Raw genomic sequence first — 25,674 nt, 5'->3', positions numbered from 1 at the left:
TTATCTTGTTATTAACAATTGCAATTTTTTACCTGCACCAAAATCCTTCAAAAACATTTTTCTAGAGGAGATTCTGAATCGAATGAGCTATCGCTCATATTTTCAGGATTTTATCTATTTTTTATGTTTTTGAACTTGTTGATTAGGCTAGTGTAAAGCTGCAAGGAGATTATGTTGAAAAATTAACGTATTTTTTTTTTCAAAAATATTTGTGTTTCATGATTACGCACTCTTGTGTGATCCCTGATAGTAATTTCCATACCATACAATTCTAGTAAGCATTTCAATTGGAAATGTGTTTCCTGATTAATTGATACGGCCGAAACTCAAAATGATCAGTCATAATTTCCTGCCAAACACCCACATAAGAAGGAAAATAATCCATTGCAGAACTAAATAGACCGTTATCATGTGCTGACATCCACCGAATGTGTTTGTCTCCACTCTAATCAACAAAATTCTCAGTAAACTATAAACACCAACTGTTCGGAAAAACAAGCTTGTTTGGTCTGATGTCACTGCTGCTACGAAATAATCATAATTTGATATTATCTACTTTTTGTATTCCGGTTTTATCTGAAATATCGTCGATCAATTTCTATTGCGCGAAATTCCGCGAAAAACTGATAGCCCTATTTTTGTTTCAGAGCACGTGTGGCAGGTGGTTATCTTGAACAGGGGCCTGGGAACGGACAGGATAGGCAACTACCGATTGTGTCTCACAGACAAGACCCTCAGCTTGATAAAAAAAGAAGGCAATAACTCAGCCATTACTCTGAATCTGTCCAATATCAGGAGTTGCGGCAGTTTGAAGAACTACTTCTTTCTAGAGGTGAGTTATATCCAGAAAAAACTAAAACTTTTTTACTTGAAAGTGGAAATTTGGGCGAAAAAGGGCGATGTTTTCAAAAAACCGAAATTTTAAGAAGTTGACATTGAATTTACTTCAACTTCAAAGTCAAAATTTAGAAAGGAAAAAACAAAACTGTAAGCTCTTAAAGAAATATTCTAAATTTACTTATTCAAGGCCAAACTTATGAGAAGAGTTTAAATTTCAAGAAATATGTCTAAATTTTGAGTTAAATTCAATTTTAGAGATTCAGAGAAGAAAGAAAAAAGTTTAAAATTTCAAATGAAGATACAATTTTATGAAAGAAAAAAACAAGAAAATGGTATGACAGGAAAAGTTTAAATTTCCACTAAATTCATAGAAAATAGTGTATATATATATATATATATATATATATATATATATATATATATATATATATATATATATATATATATAAAAATCGATTTAATTCGTGAGGTTGCAGTCAATAGCTGGGCTGTTACAAAGAAAACTCTTTGTTATATGTCAAGCTTTCGGTATATTTCACACCTTCGTCAGGACAACTACAATAATAAGATTATATATCTTGTAAAAAATATATAAATATGGAGAACTTACTAACGTGAGAATAAAATATAAAATGGTTCAAAAACAGATAGATAAACATTAATAAATGACAGTTAATAAAAATTTTGGCTGACAATGTCAAGTGGGAAAATTCTGAATGTTCTTCGAAGAACATTCAATGAATAAACAAACTGATATTGATAGTCTCAGCAAAATTTACACGTACCTACTGAAATATGATAAAGAAAATAAAAAATCTAGTAATTCGAGTATCATTCAGAATTTTCCCACTTGACATTGTCAGCCAAAATTTTTATTAACTGTCATTTATAATGTTTTTCTATCTGTTTTTGAACCATTTTATATTTTATTCTCACGTTAGTAAGTTCTCCATATTTATATATTTTTTACAAGATATATAATCTTATTATTGTAGTTGTCCTGACGAAGGTGTGAAATATACCGAAAGCTTGACATATAACAAACCTCACGAATTAAATCGATTTATAGTTAATCCAGTCACTAATTATTCTGTTATATATATATATATATATATATATATATATATATATATATATATATATATATATATATATATATATATATATATATATAAACGTTTCAAAATTGTATGACAAATGTCTGAATGATTTGTAGTAATGAAACGGAATGTAAACTTTCTCACTTCAAATAAATTTGTAATAAAAAATCGACAAGTATGAAATCAAAGAGAAAATTTATTTTTTTATCACAATAAAATTTAATTCGACTTCAGTGTAAAATTTTGGATTCATAAAAATGTCTAAATATTGTGAAAAGAGTGAAACTAACCTTGCTTAATTTGTCAAGATCATGAAAAAGAAGTCTAATTTGTCAAATCAAGGTAAACATTTCTGAACAATTTGAGAATCAAGTTTCTAATTCAAAATATCAACAAATATTTCAACAGAGATATTCCAAACAATATCAAGGAATATGTCAAATAAGTCAAAACTGAGTTTTTTTCATTCCAAACTGAATTCAAAACATGTTCCATTTCGAGGTAGATACTTTTAACACAAAATTAAACCCTACTTTCAACACTCATATCATAAATAGCTATTTTTTCATTTCTCTCAAAATTTATTGTGCATATCAATTATAAGTTTTTTCTCTTCTTTTCTTCATTAATGTCAATGTTTCTAGTAATTACAGTTCAAAATTCCAAAAGTAACAAATTTCGTTGTTTTCGAGGTTTAGGTTTTGATTATAATGTTGGTTAATCGTTTCAGGTTGGTAGATCCAGTCTTTTGGGTGCAGGAGAACTATGGATGGAGTCTGAAGATACCAACATTGCTCAAAACATACACACCACCATTTTCCAGTAAGTATAATTACAAAAATATATTAAAATTGTTGGGCTAATAAGGAATATGACAACAACTGGAAATAACATATTTGGTCTATAAAATCAAACATTGTTTTCTACACTCGTTTCTGTAGGCTAATCTTTCACAATTGAAAATTGTGCTTCTTTGAACTTTCTCTTGAACCAATGTTCCTCCCTGTGGATGATCTCAGATTGGGACCACTTGATTTATGTTGATGACTCCAAACATGCTCTGCTATTCCCGATTTGCTGGTTTCTCCTTGCTGTGTGTTTTTCTTGTTTTCAGCAAACGTAGATATACGCAACATGGAAAACTGTAATCAAGCGGAGAAGATCAACTTCCGCCAAACGGTGAACTTCCGCAAAACCGGTGAAGTGGAGTCAACAATTATTGTGTATTTTTTTTTCACGTTTTTATTGGTTATATAGTGCTTTTCTTTAATGTCTCCCCCCTTTATTTTTTGAAAGGGCCAACTCAAAAAATTAAAATTTAAGATAATGAAATTAATGTGTGACTACTTTATTTTGAAGTGAAATTGACATATGAAACTTTCAAGATGGCGACTGGGCGCCTTCTTGGGGAAAAAATTAAATGGAAAAAGAGATCTTGTTATACATCTTTTTGAAGCTCCTGACAAATGCTTCACAACCCTAGAATATAATATCAATATCCTCAACTATTACAAAATGGCGGAACATTCAATAATTCTGTTTAAAAAATCTGTTTAAAATCTGTTTTTCCGTTAATCAGCTGTCGCCCCCATATGAACGACAATAATGATAATAATAAATATCTGATAATAATAAATATCTGCAAATATTTATTATTCTCTGCCATATATCGAATATTGAAGCAGGTTTAGTTTCCTACAACTTTTGCTTCAAATAGCCACATAAAATTCCAAAGGTGTCAAATCTGGCGAGCAGGCTGGCCGTTCTGTAGGACCTCGACGGGCAATCCAACGACCGGGAAAAGTAGTATCCAAATAGTTTCTTACTTGTCTGGAGTTCATTGAAAATCCTTTCGGTCTCGTGAAAGTTACGCGTCGCACCGTAAACAAAAATCGCTTCAATTTTTTCTTCCAATGGACGAGAATTGACCATTTCAGAGATTGTTGACGTGATACCTTTCTACGAGTAAAACCGAAAACTAAATGAGGAGAATATTCTAACTGAACAATGATGTTCATTGTCGTGCTGACATTTTTCGTCGTTTTTATAAACAAAAAATAACTTAACAAACCTTATCCGGTTGTTGAAATTGCCATATGGCAGATAGAAAAGAATATTTCTAGAATTATCAACCCCAAATTTCAATTTTTTGAGTTGAGCTGTTCAAAAAATAAAGGCCCCCCTTTATTACATTAAAGAAATGCACTGTATATGTATAATTGATGCTTTAGCTACTCATTCTAATTTTATTTATTCTTTCATAGATTTCGAATGTAGATTCATAAAATATTAGACAAGGGGGAAGCCTGAACTAATGAAATTCACCATGAAACAGTATCTACCAGTTTCAAATGAGAGTATTAAAATGGTGGTGATTGGGAAAAGTGCTTGTTTTTGGAAAGCCCTCTCTCTTCGCGAAAATCGTAAGTGGGGTCCAAAGAATCTACTAAATCGTTCGCTGCTAATTCGCCAAAAAACGAAGAAACGTTTCAGTGACATCTGATATCTCAGATAATCCGATAAAATCTGCGTACAAATACCTCCCAAACCCATTTCCCTTGTGTACACAGTTCATGGCGCCAGTTACTTGAACACGCACACACAACCAAGCGAAAATGTTAATATTACATCAAAAGATCTCGTGACATACTTGTTGATTATTTTTTTCGTAAACAATTTCGTGGAAACGTATTGTAAAAACGATAAAAGTTTGATAAAGAACCAGTCTGTTTATTTACTCGTGGCGACTGTTTACCTCGGAAAGTGTTATCTCGATCCGGGATCAAATTGGACGTTGAATGTCTGGAATACGAGGGGAAAGCGATAAGTAGTGGCTATTAACCCCGGTATATTTCTTGAAGTCATACGATTTTTATTATCTAAGACTGCTTGAAAAACGCTCCGATTTCTTCAGCATCCTTTTCCACTACGCCGAACTTCCCTGGTTTCTTAGTTATGCAAGATGGATGAAAACAGTTCCCCCTAATTTACGTGAAAACGACGACTTCAGGTTAGACCAAAAGTTAACCGTCCGTATTTTGTTCTTTGGTTAACATTTTTAACATTGACAAGTACTTGTCAACACTGTTGCATCTGACAGTTCAAAATGATAAGTTTCTATCAACGTAAATATTGAGTATATGTGCTATAAGGTTAGGTAAGTGATTCAAGTATTTTGTAAACCTTTGAGTTGGCTTGGAAAATGTGAATACAGTAACGATCATCAGTGAGGCTGTAACAAAGAACAGAAAGATTTCCAACGTTTTTTTGTGTCTTCTAGAAACTCAAATTGTGTTCCGGTTTTAATTGTATGTAGCATGTAGCGATTTGTGTCAGTAATCCGGCTCTGTGTCAGTTCGATCTCCAGCTGAAGGCAGAGGTCTACTGTCCCGTATATTACTGTCAAAAGTAATCGAAATCATTTTTTTTCGAAAGACCTGGTTTTGATGTTCTTCGATGCCGGATATGAACAAGGTAGACTTCCAGTAATCCGGCGCTGTGTCAATCCGGCACTCCAGGCCCAGGCAGGGGTATACCGCCCCGTATAGTATTATCAAAAGAATAATTGAAACCATTTTTAAGAATACTGAGCTGTTGGTAATGTTTTCCGATGCCGGATTCCTAATATAAACAGTAGACTTGCAGCAATCCGGCGCTGTGTCAATTCGGCACTCCAAGGTGAAGAAGAGGACTACTGTCCCGTATAATGTTATCAAAAGAGTAACTGACACCATTTTCAAAAAAGCTGAGCTGGTTTTAATGTTCTTAGATGCCGGATCCCCGATATAAATAAGGTAGACTTCCAATAATCCGACGCTGTGTCAATCCGGCACTTCAGGGCGAGGCAGAGGTCTACTGTCCCGTATAGTATTATCAAAAGATTGATGGAAACCATTATCAAGAAAACTTTGTTGGTTTTATTGTTCTTGAATGTCGGATCCCTAATATAAATACGGTAGACTTCCAGTAATCCGGCGCTGTGTCAATCCAGTACTCCAGGTCGAGGCAGAGGTATACTGTCCCGTATAGTATTACCAAAAAAGTAATTTAAACCATTTTTGAGAAAACTTAGCTGTTGTTAATGTTCTTTGATGCCGGATCCCTAATATAAACAATTTTCAAGAAAATTGAGCTGGTTTTATTGATACAAAATGCTCGTTCACTCTTGTTCGCTCGTGCTCGCTTTTTTTGTGAATATGCAACTTAATATAAACACAGTAGACCTCCAGCAATACGACGCTGTGTCAATTCGGCACTTAAGAGCGAAGTAGAGGTCTACTATCCCTTATTGTATTGTCAATGGAGTAACTGAAGCCATTTAAAAAAAATTGAGCTTGATTATTAAAGTTCTTGGATGCCGGATCCCTAATAGAAATACAGTAGACCTGCAGTAATTCGGCGCTGTGTTAATCAGGTACTCCAGGGCGAAGTCTACTATCCCTTACAGTCTACTATCCCTTACATCATCTTTAAAAAAGAAAACGAACAACTTACTACGCACTGTTATAAAAATTTTAAATATCACATGTTATTCACTTCAAGTGTTTTTAGAAATAACCGGCTATGAGAGGTTCTTGTACTACTTCCATAAATAAAAATGTCTGTATCTGGATGCCATACATATCAAGGACTTTTTGCTCTCTGGTATCACTAGTTGCTCGATTGCAAACATACCTGTTAGAACATAAATAATTTTCATTTTTTCCTGCTGAATTTGAGGCACCTCGGACATGTTTTTTTCTCAAACGATGAGGCACCCTGTACACATTGAAGAATCACACGCTAAAACGATAGAGCCCTGTTGAACTGGCATGTTTTTTAATGACGCATTTTGGGACACCCTGTACACATTGACGTCATGTTTTTTCTTTAATCCAATTTTTATTCATTATTATTATTATACCATTACTTTTCACGTCGACGTATTTTGAGACACCCTGTACATGTTTTTTTCCTAAACGATGAGTCACCCTGTATGGCAGCCATGTTTTTTCTTTTAATCGATTTTTCGTTCATTATCAATATTATACTGTTATTTTCCACGCTGACGTATTTGAGGCACCTCGGACATGTTTCTTTTTCTCAAACGATAAGACACCCTGTACATATTGAAGAATCACACGCTAAAACGATAGAGCCCTGTTAAACTGTCATTTTTTTAATGACACATTTTGGGACACCCTGTACACATTGACGTCATGTTTTTTCTTTAATCCAATTTTTCATTCATTATTATACCATTATTTTTCACGCTGACGTATTTTGAGACGCCCTGTACATGTTTTTTCTACTAAACGATGAGACACCCTGTACACATTGAAGAATCACACGTTGAAACATTAGAGCCCCGTTAAACTGTCATGTTTTTTTTAATGACATATTTTGAGACACCCTGTATGGCAGCCATGTTTTTTCTTTAATCCGATTTTTCATTCATTATTATTATTATACCATCATTTTTCACGTTGACGTACATGTTTTTTTTCCTAAACGATGAGACACCCTGTATGACAGCCATGTTTTTTTCTTTAATCCGATTTTTCGTTCATTATTAATAATATAGCGTTATTTTTGTAATTCCACCGCGCTCTTATCTATTAAATGAATCTACTCGATGCTCATTCCATCCTTCTATGCGTCGATCACGTCGCACACCTCTCTTTCCCATTCACTACCGTAATTACGTCCCCTAGGGAATACGCCCCAGAACTCTCGTATCCCCTCTACTTACTGAACCATCGAATCTAGTATTGCAAAACAAAATTTGCTCCTCAAAGGTAAGCAGAGACCAACATCCATCTAAGCAAACAAAACCTTCATAAACACATTAAAATATAAACTGTTACATAACTCGGTCGGGCAAAAATTTTGCGTGAAAGATATCATGTTTATCATAAAGTTAAAATGTACCAGATTAACTTGTGGTAAGAGGTCATTATCTGCTCAAATGGTCTTGACCTCATTTGAAAATAAGATATTAGGGTAACAAAACTTGAGAAAGTGGATATGCTGTTAATTTTTAAGGAATGTCAATCAAAGACAGAGTTGAATTGATTGACGATTCAGATGTAGGAAACCAGAGTTATGGCTAATGTGTTAGAGGAGACTATAATTCACTAATATACCGAAAAATTCATTTAAAAGAAAGCTTGTACACTGATTAACACAATCTCGCTGAAAAAACTCCTGGTGAATGTGTTAAGGATGCTACTATTAAAGAGGAAAGTTGATAACTTTCTATTTGGGAAATTGATCCTCAGTTACAGTTAGAGATCCCTTCATTATCAATCTACAAATTCATCAAAATTTGTAATATGGGTTAAGATAGTTTACTGTGTACACAAATGCTCCTCACTTCATAACCCTTTGTTGTATTCTCTGCAAAAACACGAAGCAAAGGTAATGAAAGAATCAATTATGATTTGTCACGTAGACCATTCATACATATTCTTTCTATTTCATTCACATAGTATATTGTTTCTGGGGACAATAAAATCTGTTATTGTTACTTATTTTAATAGCCGTCAAGCTGACCATTGTTTCAATTTATTGCTCATTAACATCTAACGTCCGTTCAAAACAATTTTGCTAAAACTCGTGATGGAAATTGAAGCACGTTCAGCTTGGCATTTGAAATAAAAAAAAAATTAAAGTTTAGTTGGTCTATTTCCCAAATTGTGGGCTCTCGTCCCCTAGAAGTGTGTTTCTAGGTTCCCACAGGAATCCCTTCAACGGCGATTTTACGTTAACATCATTTTATTTCGCCTTCTCATCAGAAAAATAAATAAAAAATGGCATACCACAAGGTTCGATACTGGGACCGGGATTTTTTTTATTTTTGATATTTTAAACTTTTCTGATATTGTCTCTTCATTGTGTATTATCTCTCTTCAGTATCCGTATGTATTGTGTGTGTTTGAGTATTTTGATATGATTTGTACTCGTATATGTATGTGTATATACAGTGTGACCCATTTTTAATGGAATCACCCCCCTAAAATTTGAAGTTGTAAACCAATTTTAATAATTTTTTTTTAAATGTCAAGTACTAAAAGGTCTACCTTGGGACAAAATTTGAAATGTTCATTAAAGTTTCAGGGCATACTACGATATTTTTTCTTAGTTGAAAATCGGGATTTTTTATTAGAGATTTTTTTTATTGAAAAAATCACTACGCCACGGGATTCAGAGTGCCTCTAAACAGGTGTGACCAAAATTTCATGAAAAAATATTCATTATTAACAAAGTTATGACAACTCAAATATTCGAAAACTCACATAGCTAACAGTCACAAAAACACCCTATATCAACAGATATAGCCTTGGGAATATTTTTTTTATGATTTCAGCAATAAAGCGCCGCCAGATGAAAAAAAACAAATAGCGTAAATATTTTTAATGAAAATAACGGAATTACATTTAAGTTTTCACGCAAATTAACTAAAACTAAGACCTAATATTTCACTTTAAATCTTAGTTGCCATGGAAATGATATTACAGTTTGACACTTGTGAAAGATTTAAGTATACTATTGTCAACAATATTCACCTTACAGTTCTTCGAATTATTTTGTGTCATGGCTGCAAGATGGAGCGTAAGAGAGAAAATTGAAATTGTACGCCTTTCGGGAGATGACGTTAGAAGTGCTAGAGAGGTTTGTAGAGTATTTAATGAGAGACATCCAGATCGTCCTCGTATTAGCTGCGGTACGATAAATAAAATAAATAAAATATTCAATGAAAGTGGTACAGTATCAAAAATGATGTTAAAAAGTAATCCTGTACAAAGACGAAACAGGAATGATCAAATCATTTTAGATTATTTCGGAAATAATCCTAATGCCAGTATAAAGAATGCCACTTTAGATTTGAATATTCCACGATAAACTATTCGGAGATGTCTCAAGGCGAAGAATATTAAACCTTTCAAGCCAAAATTTTCAAACACACTTCAAGAAGGCGACGAAGCAAGACGCCTGGAATATTATTTATGGGCCCAAGGGGAATATTTAAACAATAGAAATTTACTGAAAAATATTTTATATGCCGACGAATCCACTTTCACTACAAATGGAGTTGTGTCATCACAGAATTGTCACTATTGGGCAGCGGATAATCCTAACTGGGTAATAAACTGTAAAAGCCAGTATTCCCAAAAAATTAACGTCTGGTGTGGGATATTGAACGAACGAATTATTGGTCCTTTCTTTTTTGAGGAAAACATTAATGCGCAGAGGTTTCTAGAATTTTTAAACACAGAGTTTTGGGATGCTATTCACGAGCTGCCAATCAATGAACGATCAAATTTAATTGTCCAGTTAGATGGGTGTTCAGTTCATTATGCCAGAGCTGTGAGGCAATGGCTTAACGAACATTTTCCAAACCGATGGATAGGCCGTGGTAGTCCGTTTATAGAGTGGCCACCCAGATCTCCAGACCTCACAGATTTTGACTTTTTTCTCTGGAGACTTCTCACACAAAAGGTTTACAAAAACCGCTCAAGAGATAGAAATGAACTTTGTGCAAGAATTCGACAGTTATATGCAGATATTAGCCCTCAAAAACTAAGGAACGTAATCAGAAATATTCGTAAGCGCTACGACACATGTATCGAAATACGTGGTGGATTAGTAGAGGCTACTAGAATATGAGTTAGAATTAATTGTTGCACTGAATCGAAACATTTCAATAATTAGTTATTAGTTATGTTTATTAAAATTTTTTGCTTCATTGTTAGTTGAATTGTGTGAATGTAATTCCGTTATTTTTATTAAAAATATTTACGCTATTTGTTTTTTTTTTTCATCTGGCGGCACTTTATTGTTGAAATCATAAAAGAAATTATATATTGTGACTGTTAGCTGTGTGAGTTTTCGAATTTTTGAGTTGTCATAACTTTGTTAGTAATGAATATTTTTTCATGAAATTTTGATCACACCTATTTAGAGGCACTCTGAATCCAGTGGCGTAGTGATTTTTTCAATAAAAAAATCGCTAATAAAAAATCCCGATTTTCGACTAAAAAAATATCGTAGTATGCCCTGAAACTTTAATAAACATTTCAAATTTTGTCCCAATGTAGACCATTTAGTACTTGACATTAAAAAACATATTAAAATCAATTTACAACTTCAAATTTTGGGGGGGTGTTTCCATTAAAAATGGGTCACACTGTATATTTACTTGTATGGCGACCGAAAAAAATTTGCAGCTTTGTCCATGAGACCTGATGTTCTTTGGACAATAAAGCATATTATTATTATTTCGATTTTTTTTCGACTTGTATTGAGGAAATTCATCTTTTTTTTTCAGTGCAATGTCAACTAACAATAAACATGATGAGATGAGGATAAGGTCTTCTTCTGCAACAGAGTGCTCTAAACCTAACAACGCGTACAGAAAACAAGTCGTGTCTGGCTTGCCCAAAGCGCCTTATTTCATTCAAAGTAAGTATTTTGTGCTAATCAAATAACAAGAAGAACTATATGTTAGTCGTATTGTGTGTTATAGATGAGAATGCACAAGTAAGATTTTTGTTATGTTCATTTTTCAATTCGTTTGTCTTCATCTCTGCGTTCTCTTCTCTACACATCGTAGAACTATATGGTAACCCGATTTGATATATCTGCACCCATATTTCATCTACCTCTCTCTCTTTCTCTCTAGCAGTTCTTTCTACTAACCTTTCATCTACATCATTTTGAAATCTCTTCTTTGGCTGCAAAACCTATCGACCAACTTGTTTTTCAGATAGATATCTTAATCAAAAACGTTAATTTCATCAATTATTTTTCCTTATTGAACGTGTTGTTAGTGGGGGCCGAGTCAATTGAAAGATTTCAGTGAAACATTCCCATAATTTTTATATGACAAATAAGGATTCTGAAGACATCTTCATTAGAGACCATGATGAATCCTTCAGCCCATTAGACTTGAAAGCAGAAGTTAGATATTTTCACAACTTCAGAGTCTCCAAGTATTGAATCAGTTTGACAGAACTGAAGTGTTTGTTCTCTGCAACTTAAAATTATCTAAAGAATCGTCTGTTAAATTTGTGGTACATACTCAATTAACACCCTGAATAGATCAGAAAAATCTAATCCTTTATCTTCTTTGAATAATATGTGAATGTAAAAAATCCTAAGAATGTTGTGTTTTTTTCTTCCTTATTTCACGAAACGTTTCTTTGCTTCACTGAACAAAAACAGACCCTCTTCCACTAAATTTTCAGCCCTATGTGCTTTATTCATTCTGTGGTGGCAAAACTTGGTCACTCAAATATTTTTAAAGTAAGTTTGTGCCCTTCTGAAAACTCTGAATCCAGTTATCAAATTTTCTATTCAAGAATCAAGTCATCAAAGACGTATCCCGACACTTAACATTGATGATTCACTGTAACGTCAAATTTAAAAAAAAAAACATCCCAACCAAGGGAAAAATTGAATACCAATATATGTCTTGTATGAGGCTGATAGCAACATATAGACACTATCGAACGTATTATGTAATATTATGTTTGAGAATATCGAATCATATTCCAAGAAAATTCAGTTACTCATTTTACGATTCAGAGTTTCAAGGAATGCACCGATTTACTCAGGGATTCAATTAAAAATCTGTTGGTGCCATTGCTTAGCTCGATATCGTCATCCCTATAGGTGAATATGATTTTTTTGTCGTAGCAGTCGGCGCCACGCCCTGCGTGGGGACCACAATCAGCCATCAACGCACTCAATCACTGCCTCTCACCGAAAACCCGACCACCACATACGCACCCCCCACAACAGATTACTTCCCCACACACCCTTCTTCACGAGCCACCACCAACAACACCACCAATGTCAATAAGCGATCCAACCAATCTGCAAAGTGTATGTATTCTCTTGCTCATTCGCTATCTTCGTCTGTGTATATCACTGTTGATGTGCGATTGTTGTGGTGTTTGCGACGCACGCTAGATTGGCTGTCTAGTTTTTCTCGGTATTTGATGAAAATTAGACGGTAGATGCTGAAAGGCAGGGGCCCAGGGCGGAACCTTGGGGGGCTCCGTTGCGCACTATTCGTTTTTCAGTGTGTCTAAGAGTTTACCCGAGACTGCAATGCGAAGTCACTAGTTTGAAATTATTATTTTTTGATTGAACTGAGTACTGAGAAAAATTAGTCACGTTGAGGACGATAGATTTCCAAAAAATACCTTTTGACATTCCCTTTCAACCTTTAACCGATAATTTGTGTCTGAACCTGCTTTTTGTGAAGCAGTTTGTGGAAAACTTAACCTCACAATTTTTTCCTAACTTACCTGCAAGAAAAATGAGTTTCAAGACTGATTTTGTAAAGAAACTACTTCAGAATTGTTTTTTAACCAATTAATTGATGAATTTGCTGATTTATAAATATGTTCCTAGTCTTGCTTCTTGAATATTCAACTTGCAATTTAAGATTTGGTTATTCATGAACATAAACATAAAATGGACCTAAAATTGTGCCTTGTAACGTTCTATTGAAATTATTTTTCTGGTTTACATTTTTTTATAAACCTCTTCTAGGTCTTAGGTGAATGTTAGATGCTTTCAACTCTGTACTTTCGTCTGAAAAAATATATCTATAGTTATACATTTCAAAAAAGTAGAAGAAATTGTGTGATCGGGTTTTTGCAAATTGAGTATTATGTTCGTGTTCTGATTGATATGTGTGTATTCACTTTATAGTTGTATCATTGTGTAACTTTGAAATCGCTTAGTTCATTAAATACTTTTCAAATTTGATTATATGCAAATGAATCTCGATTGACCATTTTGACCGAATTGAAATTCTCTATAAACTTGAGTAAAGAACAATCCATAATTTGGATGCATGTTTTCTACTCTGTTATATTATCTCTATTACCATCCCAAAAGAGTGAATATACAGGGTACCACACAATTTTTTCGTGGTTTTTTACCATTGGTCAAACAGATTTCTGCGCCCTCTATAAACACAATTCGAACTATAAGGATCGTTATATATTTCTCACAATTTTTGCATGGTTGTTTACTATTGGTGAAACAAACAGATTTCTTCGCCCTCTATAAACGCAATTTGAATTATAAGGATCGTTATATATATCTCACAATTTTTGCATGGTTGTTTACTATTGGTGAAACAAACAGATTTCTTCGCCCTCTATAAACACAATTTGAACTATAAGGATCGTTATATATTTCGGCTGATGAAAAATTGTTCTCGTTTCTTGAAACTTGAAAAAGATAAAGTTTATCATTTTGCTTACAAGTATCAATGGAAAACAAAACACGTCAAACGTCAAATCGCCCTTTAATTTTCACAAGTTGAATGTAATGCTTATCTTAACAAATATTCAGCTCTGTAATATTAAAGACAGAAATGTGAGCATGATAATTAAATTCAAGTTAATGTACTCAAATATATATTGCACATTTTTTATGCCTCAACTTAAACTTTTTTTTTCTGTAGAATACTTAATATGGTGTTCATACCAAAGATAAGATTATGACAGATGGGTTTGCAGGCTGTATATTTTATTAACAATAGATACATATTACATCAACAGTTTACGAAAGCATAAGATTAGAAATTCTATTAGAACAATACTCGAGTCACAAACTGGGGGAAATGAGCTGAAACATTGTAAAAATACCTCAAACGTGCAAAAAACTAACCAAATGGAAATCGTGGTAGACAAACACTAACTCACAAATTTAATTTTATATTTTGTATGAAATTCAGAAGGATGAATGATTTCACAAATAAAATCTACAGCTTTCTTTTGTGAAACACCTTTGTAAAATGGCACTGACGTAATAGTAGAGTAAATATAAAAAAGGAGAAGTGTCAAAAAATTGAAAAATAACCTCAAACATTCTAAACTAACAGCTTAAATACGAAAGCATAGAAAGGCCACAAAAATCTATAATTTTTGGCATCATTTCTACTGTTATAGTTAAAGTAAGAATTTGCAACATAAGTTCTATTAGTTGTTATTCTAAATTTATAGTGAGAATTTATCAATTTACATTTGTAACTGTAAATTTACAATCATACCTGGTAATTTACAGTTTTATTTGTGAATTACAATTGTAAATGTGAATTCTCCCATTAATACATTTTTCTTTATGTTTGAATCATCTTTTACTTATTATTTCACATCAAAATACACACCTCCATCCCCTTCATCCTCCATTTGTGTCCATACATTAACAAAACATATCTTCCTAACCTCACTTCTGTCTTGCAGGTCGAGAACGCTGCGACAGCATGCCTTCGCGTCCGAGGACCACCAGCGAAGGTACCCACGTCATTCCGGCGGCTTGCAGACCCTATCTGACCCCCCACCGTTCCCACGGTCAAGACATATCCCACAGCCCACCAAGCGGGAGCCCCCTCAGCCCTCCCAGCGTGGGCTGCTCCACAGATTCCATGGGATCGTCTTACAGCCTGACAGATGAAACCGACATGTGCATGGGGAACGAATGCCCGGAAACCATGAGGTACAGCGGCCCATTGACTCCGGACGAGGCCATTGCTGAGGAGGATTGCCCGGAGAGTCCTTGCGGTAAGTTTGGTGACTTGGAAGGATAAGAGGATGGCGTAGCCGATATTTGAAACGTGAATAAAGATATTGCAATAAAAAGAATTGGTAGGGTAATGTCGCAATCTTTTCCCTCTTCAGTTCATTAGGTGTTCGTCACTGGACATGTCGTATTTCATCTGTCAATGTAGTTTTCAACTGTCTGCCTATATTGACGCACTAACAATATGTCCTAAAAGAAACAACTTTCTAAATGGTGCTAACCAGATCATATGATAGCGGTTACTTAACAGTTTATTTATTTTTTGGTTATATCAGAAACTCTGTCAATTATTTGACAAAAAATGTGACACTTGACAAGTAAGATTTTTATATCTCATCAATTAAAATGGACGAATGAATCAAATACTACCTTCCAAATGGACTACCTTCTAAATGGTACTAACCAAAACATATGATAGTGGTTACCTAACAATTCAATTATATTTTGGTCATATCAGAAACACATTGTCAATTATTTGACAAAAATTTGACGTTTGACAAGAAGGATTTATATATCTTATCAATTAAAATGACGAATCAAATACTACCTTCTAAATGAACTACCTTCTAAATGGTACTAACCAGAACATCTGATAGGGGTTACGCAACAATTTAATTATATTTTGGTCAATTATTTGACAGAAAATGTAACACTTGGCAAGTAGGATTTTTATATCTCATCAATTAAAATGGACGAATCAAATACTACCTTCTAAATGGTACTAACCAGAACATATGATAGCGGTTACCTAACAATTTAATTATATTTTGGTCATATCAGAAACACATTGTCAATTATTTGACAAAAATTTGACATTTGACAAGGATTTTTATATCTCATCAATTAAAATGACGAATCAAATACTACCTTCTAAATGGTACTAACCAGAACATATGATAGGAGTTACGCAACAATTCAATTATATTTTGGTCATATCAGAAACACATTGTCAATTATTTGACAGAAAATGTGACACTTGACAGAAGGATTTTTATATCTCATCAATTGAAATGGACGAATCAAATACTACCTTCTAAATGGTACTAACCAGAACATATGATAGCGGTTACCTAACAATTTAATTATATTTTGGTCATATCAGAAACCCATTGTCAATTTTTTGACAAAAATTTGACGTTTGACAAGAAGGATTTATATATCTTATCAATTAAAATGACGAATCAAATACTACCTTCTAAATGAACTACCTTCTAAATGGTACTAACCAGAACATCTGATAGGGGTTACGCAACAATTTAATTATATTTTGGTCATATCAGAAACACATTGTCAATCATTTGACAGAAAATGTAACACTTGACAAGTAGGATTTTTATATCTCATCAATTAAAATGGACGAATCAAATACTACCTTCTAAATGGTACTAACCAGAACATATGATAGCGGTTACCTAACAATTTAATTATATTTTGGTCATATCAGAAACACATTATCAATTTGAATTGAAAGGGTTATATTTTTAGGAGTGATTAATTTTTGGGAAAGAAAGTTTTTGGCTTTCTACTACTCCATCTGATACAAAAAAAATGGATGAGAGAATCTTCCAAAGAAAGGAAGGAAGTAATCAATTTGAAAATAAGTAATTCTATACATGGATGTGTAGATCATGCAAAGAAGTAACTTTCAGACACAAACTGAAAGAAACTCCTCCTGCAAACTATGACGGCCTTCAAACCCAAATGAAAATAGTAACACTGGAGAAATGGTTCTGATGGCATATTATTCATAATTGAGGAAATACTCTCAGTTGAGTTTCCGCTATGATTTTGTATATACAGTTTCGCACCTTTGAAATACAGCTTCGTACTTGATGGACAATTCAAAATTCAGCTTATCCTGGAAAATATTGATTTCAACAAAGTTGTATACATAATAATAATGATGATAATAAATACTTTTATTGAAAGGTTACTCAGTCCATAATATGATATATAGTCAAATTGAAAAATGGGTTTGGGAACTTGAATTGAATAGACTGTCCAATGATGGAAGTATTTTTTGTAGAAACTACCCTAAAATTTACATCTGCTGGCACACATTTTTATTCTTAGTGAACCATTTTGAAGGAGTTTTTTCGGTATTATTCTTGAATAATTTCATCCAAATTGCTTGCCAATGGCTACTTGCCTAATGGCTCATGCTTTTAATCTTAGTGACATTCGTGAGAGATTGGTAATCTCCTTAGTGCTTTATTTATTGGAGAACATTTTTCCTAGTAGAGGAATTTTGTCAAAAAACGTTAGTAAATATATCAAAAACGTGGTGAGACAATTTGACACCTCAACAATGGTACATAATTAATAATCTGACACTTCAAGACAGATATTAATAAGCTTGGGAAAGTTATTGTTACGTTGAAATGAAAAGATTTATGTCGAATGTGGGTGCATGTTCAACTAGTATTTATATTACGTAAAATTAATATTAATTCAAATAAGATTCCTCTTGACTGGGATTAAATCAAATAGGTGAATGAATGTCATTACGATGTCATCGATGACATAAGCAGATCAAGCTTATTCCGTGACATAAGAAATCGTAATTCATGAATGAATTGTGTGTATTTTCTATAATGTTATCCAATTTGGTACTGAAGAGCCTTGGGGCAAGTGCTTGAGGCGAAACATCGGTGTATACCAGTGAGGGTGACAGTGTTCCATGCAAGTGCAATTTATTACCATTCATTCAAAGTAGAACTCGTGTGAATGATATCTGATTTTTATTCCACAACGAATGTTTGAAATACAAACTGAGTAGAGAAAAGTATCTTCTGTATAATTCAGTGTTCATATAGAAGTATTTGTTTCGAAAGAATTTTTTTTCTTTCGTGTAATTCAATGTTTATATGAAAGTAGCTGTTTCATCCTCTTTCTTTCAGTTTGTGTCTGAAAGTTACTTCTTTGCATGTTCTACACATCCATGTATAGAGTTACTTATTTTCAAATTGATTACTTCCTTCCTTTCTTTGGAAGATTCCCTCATCCCTTTTTTTGTATCAAGATGGAGTAGTATAAAGCCAAAAATTTTCTTTCCGTAAAAGATGTCATTTTGGCATTATCAAAATCTATTATTTTCATTGATTCAGAAGAGTTGGGAGTATGAAAATCGATGTAGTGTGACCCAGTACAAATTAATTGAATAATAAATTGGGGAAATGTTTGAATCAGGAATGAATGAATGAATATCAGCATTTAGTAATTCTTATTCTTTTTTTGTAAGCTTTTATCAGTTTTATCAGTAACAACCATTATCTTTATGATAGTTCTCGAAATCTTGAGGTTTTGATAAAAAATATTTAGTTGGCGATTTTCAGGGATAGATGCGAACATGAAAAATTATTTTTTCTGAATTCGGCATACAAAGTGACATTTTTCAAAATCATTGCAGATATCAAAACGCCTTACTATGTGTTAACCATTTTTGAAATATTTTCGTGCATATAATAAAAAAGTAAAAATATTGTTTCAACTCCATTATCAGAGTTCTCTTGATATTGCTGGCCTAAGTTCGAAGTACATTTATTTTCCTTGAGATCAAAGCATTAGAATCATTGTACAAGTTCATATATCCGTTTTTACTGGATTCGAAATGGAATTGTTTTCTTGTTTTACCAAAAAATATGACAAGAAACTTTCATGCATACATTATCTAAATGGTTAGCACCAATCAAAATTTTCATTATACTGAAAAATATTGATGGATGCTCTGAATAACGAATTAAACTGAATGAAACTCATGAAACTGCTTGTGAACATTGGTATGTGATTGCTCTTTTCCATTTCTAATTGGTTACTTTTAAACATTTCCATTTGAGCAAGTCATTTAAATGAATAATTCACTAACTGTATTGAAAACTACAATTTGCGAGTATCAATTAGTATATGTATTGTAATACTTTGAAATATGTCTATAGTCTAAACTACAGGATGTTTTCCGAGAATTCAGTGTAGGATCATATTTCAGTTTTCAATTTCTTGCCTCAGCATTTTTATTTCGCCCCATCTCATTTGGTGATCACCATTCTATTTCAAGATATGCTCTGCTGTCAATTTCACTGAGCTCCTTTTTTGGATATTAATGAATTTGACTTGAAGTGACTGAGTTTGAGGATTGATACACATTCTAAATATATATTGTACTAAACAGAATTAGTACTTTTTAGTGTGTAACTTGTGTTTCGATCCCATATTACCCTCTGATTGCAACAGTTCTATCTTTTCAAATATCGTGTATCTCGCTATTATTTCGTTTCGCTCTGAATGGTGCTGTAATATTAACGGTCGTTCTTCTTCAGGCATGTATGGAAGCTACGTTCCCATGGCGCCCCCTAGTTCCGATGATGGCTACGTCGACATGTCGCCCCGAAGTCGCCTCAACACTCACTCGCCGTCTGTCAGTGTCAGCAGTGTCGTCTCCGGAACCCCCTCCACCGACATTCGCTTCTCCGACTACCCCCTCGACAAGGTGTCCTCCTACTTCGTGACTGAAAACGATGACACCAGGCCAGCCAGAGCTTACTCCGTGGGATCCCGCCCCGAAGAAAACCGCGACAGGCGTCACGTCGGACTGGCCGGAACCCCAGAAGACCCCGGGTTAGGTCCTTCAGTATGGGATCGAAGACGAAAAAGGGCCCCAGTAGGTTGCTGCAGCATCACCAGCACACGGGCGGCAAGTCGATCAGCGCGCCGCTTCTCTCGAACTCGAGAAGCCACAGCTCGATCGACCCTATGGATAACTTGATGGAGATGGACTTCTCGAAAGGATCCAACAACGCGCTCAACAACAACTCCACCAAGACGCCGAGTGGATACGTGGAGATGAAGCCCGGCGTGGAGATCATTCCCAGAAGAACGGACCCTTCGCCATACATGGACATGTCCGGGTCGGCGCCGTACATGGACATGAGCGGAGGATCTCCTAAGACCACAGAGTACACTTCATTCGTCGACATCAACCGCCAGTACCGGCTACCGATGAACAACAACTACGTCGACATGGACCACAGGAAAAACAAGGTGAAGACTGCCACATCGCCGGCAGTGAACGCTGATTACCTAGACATGACCGCTAACCAGCAGTCGAGGAGATTGGATCGGAGCTCCTCATCCGCCTCCTCGCCGAAGAACAGCGACTATATGCCGCTGAGCTTTTTCCAGCAGGACCAAGCGAAGACTCCCGATGGGTATGTAGAGATGACACTCGGCAAGAAGCACCAGAGGCAGAGCAGCTTGGACAGCAACCACATCAACGCCGGTGGGAACGAAGACTATCTCAACATGTCGATCGGGCCGAAAAAGAAGCCAGTCAAGAAGGAAAAGGCGATGTCCCAGCCGATATCCATTCATCCCACTACCTCTTCGCAAGTTACGAAAAATTCTTCGAGTCCCATCTCCTCTTTGCTATCGAGGAAATCTTCCGGAGGCTCGTCCCCAAAGATGCACTTACCATTGTCTACTTGGTCGACCCCGTACTCGAGCCTTCCCAGGCAAAGAGCTAGAAAGGACTCTAGAGACAGCTCAAGCTCTAGCCTCACCACTCCGAGTAGCTCTAGTACCATTTTTCCCATGAGCTTGAACAGCCCCAGTTCTCCGATGAAACCGGCGAAAATTGAGACTTCTTCCGCTCTTAAATTTCCGGCCACCCTATTGAACGCCTTTTACAAGAACAACAACAAAACTAACTCCTCCAGCAATGACTATGCTCCCATGGATTTCGAGATCAGGAAGAATGGCAAAGAGAATAATCCCTCGGACTATGTTAACTATGCGCCGGCTGTCGATAGAACCGTTGTCGACGATCCCATGAGCGATTACGCAATGATGCAGCCGGGGACTTCCGAGCCGTCTAAAGTGTCCCCGCTCAGACCGGTTTCGGGAAGTTATGAATCTGGCACTTCGCCTTTGATCGGACACTTGTCTATGATAGGCATCAAGGAAAGTCAGTCGATGTGTTTTCGGCCCATCAAGGAGGACTCCAAGACCCTGTCGATGAGCGGTGGAGCTGTCGTGGAAATGGGTGAGCATTTTTTCATTTACAACTTTCACTCCCGTTAGTGGGTGAGCGGGTCCATGAGAAATAATCTAATTTTTTTTTTGTTACAGAAAAACCCTCGACCAACAAGTCATCCTCGGCGCCCGAAACCTCAGAACCCCGCTCTTCTAGCGAATGCGTCTCCCCTGCGGCAAAAATATCCCGCCCAAACTCTGTCGACGGCGACAAACCTGCCGTCGCCACCCCAGCTCGTCCCTTGGACGCTGCCAAGGCTGCCACTTCGCGACCCAATTCAACGTCGAGCGAATTGTGGTCGAGTTCGTCGACGCTGGTCAGTTCGCGACCGGAGTCCGTCAATTCTGACCGCGTGCAGGTCGACAACCAGATGGAAAAACTACATTACGCGAGCTTGGACCTCGCGCAGGCTCAGGAGGAGGAAGAGAGCTGCAGTCCGAGGTCGAGCATCGACCCGATTGTTCCCGAATCCACGTTCATCTACGCCGAGATAGACTTTATGAAAAGCGAAGGCTTGAAGCAGAGCAGCAGTCAAACTTTGCTGAGTAACGCTAAGGTTAAGCATTAATTCAGTGGATTTAGGTTGTAAGACCGTGACCGGAAATGTTCTCTGGGTTTTTTCACTAGCAGTCGATGAGACTCTTGGCTTTAAGAAAGGTGTAAAGCTAAAAAACTTCCTATTTTACGTACTGAGTGATGAATAATTTTTACACGTTGGTTGCCATCCTAGCGCTGAAAAATAATGGTGAGTTTACTCGAAAGTGGTCATGCAGTACTTGGACGTTGATAATAAGTTTTTAAAGGTTGGAATTAACTTAGTTGCGCTAAGTAGCCTAGAAGCAATGTTGTATAACTACTAATTTGAAAAAGAAGTTTATATATTTTACTCATAGAATCTGGAAATTCATGCTGTTCAAAATGTTGAATCATGCTAATACAAAAAATGTTGATGAAAATAACCGAATCAGCTTAAGAAAATGGCAGCTAATGTGTTTTAAATTTGTCTTGCCTGCATCTCAATTTTTTCATATTTCTGAATTTTGAAAGGAGTCTTGTGAATTTATTGTCAATTTTATCAAACTTCAGATAAATCGTTAATGCAAGTTGGACTTTCAGCATGATAGAAGGCTTTGAGAGAAAGATATAGAGAAAGAGAGATAATTAGACTTGAATGCTTATTAGCTAATGGAAGAGTGTTTGTGAATGCTTTTGAAAATGTTAGAAGTCATACTGAAAGACAAACTCGTATTTCTGGTTCAAAGGGGTGATATAATTGATATTTTGAGTTCAGAAAAGTGAGAAATAGAATGTACTGGAAAAAAAACATTTATCACTCAATACATTTAATGTGAATTTGTAAATATATATATTGTTGAATATTTTTTTAAGAGACGGTGAAGTAAATAAACCCACCCTTCCTACCCGTGGACAAATGTGAATGGAGTGCAGCTAGTTTTTGTAAATATTGTACATACTTTATTGTTTTATATAATTGTAGCAGAATTTTCTTTTTTTTTTGTAAATATACAGTCAATATCTTATAAGTAGACGTTTTATATTTATTGTTGTAATATTTAACGAATAATATTCACAGATTAATGGCTTTTCTCTTGTAGGTAGAAGTAATATCGTATAAGGGGTGGGTAAAAATCGGCTGCGACGCCTCGAAAGCTTATGCTTAATTTTCAACTGTTCCTGTTTCGTTTGTCGCCCAGCTGTTTTTCCCACGCCCCCACTATCATTTCTAGTGTAGGTAATCTAAGTTATTGAAAAGTGAAGGCCTCTTCTGTGTTTATTTTAGCCAATAGTTACGAGAAAGTGCATTTTTGTCTCACAGTTTTTTACGAAATAGACTGAAGTAGCAAAATTTTGTCTTTACTCATGCAGCAGTAGGTTTGTTGGAAAATTTGAAGTTCACGTCCTTCTGCGGGCTACTGAATCACTGGTCGCCATACGCAGGAGAGACGTACAGGGTGTCTGCACAAAAAATTTTAATGTTGCGTTTGAAATCGAAACACTTCCTAATTGCTGTCATTTGATGCTGAGAAGTGTTGGGTTCACTAGAGATAAAGTGGTCACGAAGTATTTGAACATTGATTATCAATTGTCTTAGATGGGGTTAACTTGATGGTGCTAACTGTACCAGAATCTGCCTTGCATTACTACTAATTTTGAAACGATATGCCTTTTTTGAAGGTGAACCCTTGCATTTCGCAAGCAAATTAAACCTTGCTTGATTCGTTTGAGAGAGAAAATTGTAACCATGAAAATTAGTCAGATTTTGCAGACGCCCTGCCTCTAGTTAGGGTAATTGATAGTAACATTTTTACCGTATTATCCTTGTTGAACATATCATCGCACATGATTGGACTATATTGATTTTTCTAATTTTAGAGCGGCATTCGATGTGTATTGGCATCGTCTCGCTTGCTACGTTTTCTGGGAGGATTTTTTTTGATAGGTGTAACTGAAATAGCGATACAATTTTTTCGTTTTTATCTATTGGATTACGTGTTGATACACATTTTAGGGATGTTTTAAAATGTTGTTGTGAGGTTGAGTAGGCAATTTTTTGATGTTATTGTTGTCGTTGGTGGGGTTTTAGATGGTTGAAAGTTATCAGAAGGTCGGGAGTGAGAAAAGTTTACAGATAGCTTCCGACTAGATGTAATGCTCTGCATTGAATGAGTGGATCGTAATATATAATAAGACTTTTTTCTTAAAAAAAAAGGTCAGTTTCAAAATCATGTATTATTGTCTTTTTGAAATAATTCAATATTGAAGATAAGTTGATTAATTTCTCAAAATATACAGAAGTATAAAAGAACAACTGTGTGAAAGCTATTTTTCGGATTTTTGGCTGTCGTCTGCAGGTTTTTGTGCTTGACGTTTCGTCTACTACTGCGGTAGTAGACGGGAATAACAACTCGAGCACTGCGAGCGTTGCCACATCGTCTACCGCAATAGCAGACGAAACGTCAAACCAAAAACCAGTTTTTGATATATACTTGAAAAGTGATGAAATATTGTATTTAAATTCTGAATTGAATAGAAATTGATTGATTCCAATATTTGGATCTTATTTCACACAATAGTCAGAAATTTGATTTATTGAAAATAATGGAAAAAAACAAGTCTTTCATTCACCAGATGCAGATATTTAGTCAAAATTGACTTTGAAAAAATAGTTTTGACTGTTAGTCAAGAATTAATTAACTCAGGATTATTTGTATTTTGACTCAGCAAGTTGAAAACTTTTTATCAAATATTAATTAAGGAAAGTAGGAAATTTTGTATTTAAAAGATAAAATTTTAATGAAAACAATATGCAGGATTCTGAAATAAAGTACAAGAGTAAATTAAGGTGTGGTATGTGGAAAATGATAGTCATTTTGGGAGGTATTCTACCAAAAAAATTTGTTGAATTCACTTATTCGACACCCAAAATTTTTCAACAGTTGAAATAGTTGATCTCTTTTTAATAAAAGAAACTAACTATTTTGGTGTTGATAATTTTGAGCTGAGAAAGAATGAAGAATGTTTGCAAAAAATCGATCGATCTAAAAACAGCTGTGTTTTTGATACTTTGTAACCATCTAAACTGTCCATCTTGCAACAACCAAGTATTTTGAAGCATAGTCTGTTTGAAATTGAAGATGAATATTTTCGAATCCTAGATAAGGAAAATTTATTGAAGATGCGGGTCCTCTGGAGATTTTGTATGGCTTTGTTGTAGGTAGAGTTGGATATAATCGAATGTGTTGAGATGAGAATTTTAGTGAATGTTATTTTCATGTACCACTGTGTATACCCATTTGGATTTTAGTGAACCATCTGAAGCTTTATTGTTTTTTTTTATTGTAATGATTATTATGAATTATGAATAAATAATAAAACGAACACACAATAATTTGTATCATTTCACGTTTCCTGACTTGAGACCTAACTAAAAGACCAGTAGAAAAATCAATTTGAATTGAAGAACCCGTAAAAGGGACAGTTGCAGTCAGTTTTTTTCTTGAAATATTTCAGTTGCGTTTATGCCAGAGACGAATTTGGGAAAATTCGAAAACATACCCCACATTTCGTATTATTCCAAAAATGTATGTATGAAAGAAT

General features: G+C 35.0%; 1 protein-coding gene across 1 annotated transcript in view; it reads left to right on the top strand.

Annotated features, from left to right (window-relative positions):
* chico (insulin receptor substrate 1 chico) overlaps window positions 1-25,465 on the top strand; it is a 113,405-nt gene extending 87,940 nt beyond the window's left edge. Inside the window, 8 exon segments of the mRNA XM_023161582.2 lie at window positions 648-832; window positions 2,671-2,762; window positions 11,251-11,384; window positions 12,621-12,809; window positions 15,191-15,508; window positions 19,844-20,137; window positions 20,140-21,564; window positions 21,651-25,465. Of these exon segments, the coding sequence (XP_023017350.2) occupies window positions 648-832; window positions 2,671-2,762; window positions 11,251-11,384; window positions 12,621-12,809; window positions 15,191-15,508; window positions 19,844-20,137; window positions 20,140-21,564; window positions 21,651-22,123 (3,110 nt within the window). The 3' untranslated portion in view covers window positions 22,124-25,465.
* Window positions 25,466-25,674: the final 209 nt, after the last annotated feature.

This window comes from Leptinotarsa decemlineata, unplaced genomic scaffold (assembly GCF_025532065.1).
Source record: "Leptinotarsa decemlineata unplaced genomic scaffold, Ldec_3_MD MMD2_P_RNA_scaffold_2, whole genome shotgun sequence".
NCBI classification, from domain to species: domain Eukaryota; kingdom Metazoa; phylum Arthropoda; class Insecta; order Coleoptera; family Chrysomelidae; genus Leptinotarsa; species Leptinotarsa decemlineata.
The sequence above is the reverse complement of the archived record's forward strand: the minus strand, read 5'-3'. Positions and strand labels throughout refer to the sequence as shown.